The 3,902-nt window shown below is 28.7% G+C and overlaps 1 protein-coding gene across 1 annotated transcript; it reads left to right on the top strand.

Moving 5' to 3' along the window:
• Window positions 1-440: 440 nt before the first annotated feature.
• Window positions 441-3,340, top strand: LOC126667052 (CASP-like protein 2C1). The gene is made up of 3 exons (XM_050360018.2): window positions 441-667; window positions 1,498-1,633; window positions 2,957-3,340. Exons 1-3 carry the CDS (start codon window positions 513-515, stop codon window positions 3,212-3,214), a joined length of 549 nt encoding a protein of 182 aa, XP_050215975.1. The 5' UTR covers window positions 441-512; the 3' UTR covers window positions 3,215-3,340.
• Window positions 3,341-3,902: the final 562 nt, after the last annotated feature.

Genomic DNA, 3,902 nt, shown 5'->3' with positions numbered 1-3,902 from the left:
CCGGCTACTAATAAAATCGAAACTAATATTTAAAATTGCTGATAAGATTTGTCATTTCAGTTTCACATCTACAAATGTATCAATGCAATACACAGATATAATTTTGTAGTAATATGAAGTAGAGATTTATCTTTGTCTTTAACATTCCGACGACTAAAGACTGCACAAAATTGATACACTTTTAAAAGTTAAAATATTAATAAAAAAAAAGAATTGAAGATTTAGAGCCTATTAGACACCACTTATATAATTTTTGCCATATTATATATCGGTGGCTATTGATGAAGTCAACAACTATGTAGAGACTTCAGAATTAAATTGTATACGACAGTGGCAGTTTTCAGCAATAAATACTTATAAACCATCCTCGTTGGACATTTCTTTACCAATTATTTTCTGCTCCTTATTTATTCATATCATGCCCTACATATATGGCTGCATTAAAGGGTAGTGTAGTGAGATTCTGTGTGAGCTATAAGAGAGATTAGAGAAGCTAAACAAGAGAAAAAAAAATGAAGTTGGGAACACCAAAAATGGAGGCATTTCTAAGGGTTTTTGCTATCTTGATGTTGGTTTTAACAGCCATTTTATTAGGGTTAGATAACCAAACCAAGACTGTCTTTTACGTTGAGAAACATGTCACATACAAGTATTTGAAAGCCTTATTGTAAGTTGCCTTATTTTCTTCTTCATCATCATCATCATCATATAATCATTATATCCTAAATTTTAAAATAAATATTTATTTTGCGCATTTCTTGTTTTACAATTTAGAGTTTTCTATACTTTCTCGAGTTTAGCTTAAGCAATATAACCTTTGCTTCCCTTTCTTGGAGTTCTCTTGTTTTGAAATCGAATTTCATATTTATCGATTGGTAGAAAACCGATACACACATTAAAAGAGTGTCAACTTAATAGAGATGCTCATGTGCGTTTTTTAATTTATTTTTTTTCTATAAAACAATTATTTAGAATTATTTGAAATATGCAAAATTGGACCTTAAACATTTTTATTACTAATAATTATATATTGTTAGGATTTAAATATTTTTTTGTATTTAAATTTGATTAGAGGCGAGAGAATAGGCTGGGTGGGCGGCATTGGAGGCCTAGCCAGAAATCGAAACTAAGAGGGGCAAAATAGAAAAGAATTTCATATGATATATATAATCTAATTTTTATATATAATTAAGGGGGTCAATATGTATTAATTATCTAAATAACACGTTAAATTTTAAAAAAATTACTTGAGAAATTTGTAATTTTAGAAAAATAAGAGGGGCAAATGCCCCTCTTATCCACAACGTGGCTCCGCCAAGTCGATATATTTTTTCTTTCAGATATTTTTTTGTTTTCAAATTATCTTATCCACTGCTATTATCTTCAAGCACCGACTATGTTTTTCTCTTTCATTTTTTTTAATTCCGCTATTCATTGAGGGTTTAATTCTTTTAAGTTTACTAACTGATCAGTATGGTTGATTTTTATTGCATATAGAGTTTTAGTGTATGTGGATGCTGTGGCTGCTGCCTGCAATCTTCTTCAACTAGGCAGATGTTATTTACTAGACAAGGGAAACTTTAAGAATTCTTATTATATATATCTGGCTTGGGGTTCTTTCTTATTGGACCAGGTATTTATCTTCTCTAATTCTCACATATATATTCTAATTAAGATAGAAAGATTAAATTAATTTGTTTTATTGAACATAATTCTCTCTATAACAACATATAGTATATACCCTATGGCTTATTTGTTTCATTTATACTTCGATTTTTAAAAATATTATTTTTGCCCTAATTTTAATAAGTATAATAATTCTAGCTAACTAGACATATCACATATGTATATTAAAAAATAAGCTTTTCTGAATTTTCTTATTTATTGTCCTACCTTCTCTTTTTCACTAGCAAATACTTTATCAAAGTCATGCTACAATTGACGAAATTAAAAATTCGGTTATAGATAAAAAGAATCAAAAATGTTTGGAGCGAAGGAAGTATTGATTTAATTGGAGAAAAAGGAGTTCGGCGGAAAATTGCTTATTTCTTCGATAAGTGATAAATTAACAAACAAAAGATTACTTCACCCCGGCCTTCAATTTAGCACAAAAGATCAAAAAATCGTTATTGAGCAAAGTGGATCATTTCAATCCATAAGTTGGCATTTTCACATCAAAAAAGCCCTTCCCTAGCCTTTTTCCAGATGCACCCTCTTGAGTGTGTTACACACTCCATTATAAAATGGAAAAAGAAAATAAAAAAATTTGAAAAGATATTAAAAATTTAGTTTATTTTTAAAATTAATACTCAATAATTTTAAAATTTCAATTATACTCTTATAATTTTAAAGTTCAAATATCATATAAATTCTGTAAAATTAATTTTAGGGTTAATTTATGTTAGTTAGAATTAATTTAGGATTTTAATCAATTAAAGTTAATTAGAATTAGTTAGGATTAATTAATGTCAATTAAAAATAATTTAATGTTTCATTCTCTTTTTTGGTCAGGAAGAGGAAATAGATACGAAAATGACAACTTGTGAATTTGTTTGTTTGAAAATAATTTTGTGAGTCTTTTGTGTGAAGTTGAAGGGTTGAAGTGATCCTTTATTCATAAATTAACTTAGAATCTCCTCCGTAATCAATTAAGAAGCCGTAACAATTAGATGTTGCCTACTTCAGGAAAAGTATATTTCTTTCACGGGATTTATATCAGAAATAACTACGCATTTAAAACAACAAATCAATGGAAGATGGTCTTGTCTATTTTGGTCGGTTGTTCATCATCAATATTCAATACTCTATATACCAAAGAAGTAGAAATTAAGTTCATTCTTAGAAACTAATTTCCTTAGGACACTATAAAAGATAATAATTTGATTGATTGGTATTAAGAAAATTAATTAAAATTTTGAATTGACTATTTGATAATAATATAAACGCACATATGCAGATTGGAGTGTACGTTGCATTCGCAGCAACCTCAGCCGCCCTAGAACATTCGGTTCTGGTGGTGACGGGGGCGGAGGCATTTTCATGGCTGAAATGGTGCAACAAATTTTCCAGATTCTGCATCCAAGTTGGCGGGGCGTTGCTCTGTGGCTACCTAGCATGTATCATAATGACTATAATATCCGTTATTTCGGCCTTCAATTTGTTTAGGCTTTATTCTCCTAAACATATTCTGCACTTAAAGACCAGCACCACTTGATTACGAACGCTCATGTTCTACTTACTTTGATTGTTGTCCTTTATTTGCTAAATCTATAATACATGAAAAGGTTCAATGTAAGTGTAAACAATTTCAATTATATATTGGGTTACAATGTTTTTGAAATCTATAACATATATAAAAATGTACTAGCGCAGATAACACCTCCACTTATAGATAAAAATATCCTTTTCATTATTTTTGACGGAAAATATCATTTTCGTAATTTATAAATTTCAACTATCAAAAACCTATCATAATCCTAATCAACCACTAACAATTTCCATAGCATAAAATTCTCTAATTATCTTCTCAATTTTAACTATTATAAATCTTTTCTAATCATAATCAACAATTAAAAAAAATCTAATTCTAATCAATCATTTAAAAGTCATTCCAAATGCTAATTAAATATAAAATATTTAGTTAAGGTGTACCAATTTTTAAATCGAAACCTTTACGTTTTTTATCAATGGCAAAAGGGCTGAAAAACCACCGACCTTTGTTTTGGTTTTCAATTCCACCCTGACGTAGGAATTTTATTAATTTTTACCCTATTTCAGATTTTTAGTTTTCAATAGCCCTCTAAATTAGAAAAAAGTTGATTTTTTGCAACTATATAAAACAAGAAAATTTAAGGATTATGTAATACCCCCAAAATATTTAATTATCTAATTGGACCAAGTGT

The sequence above is a fragment of the Mercurialis annua genome, linkage group LG2 (genome assembly GCF_937616625.2).
Source record: "Mercurialis annua linkage group LG2, ddMerAnnu1.2, whole genome shotgun sequence".
Taxonomy (NCBI): domain Eukaryota; kingdom Viridiplantae; phylum Streptophyta; class Magnoliopsida; order Malpighiales; family Euphorbiaceae; genus Mercurialis; species Mercurialis annua.
The sequence above is the reverse complement of the archived record's forward strand: the minus strand, read 5'-3'. Positions and strand labels throughout refer to the sequence as shown.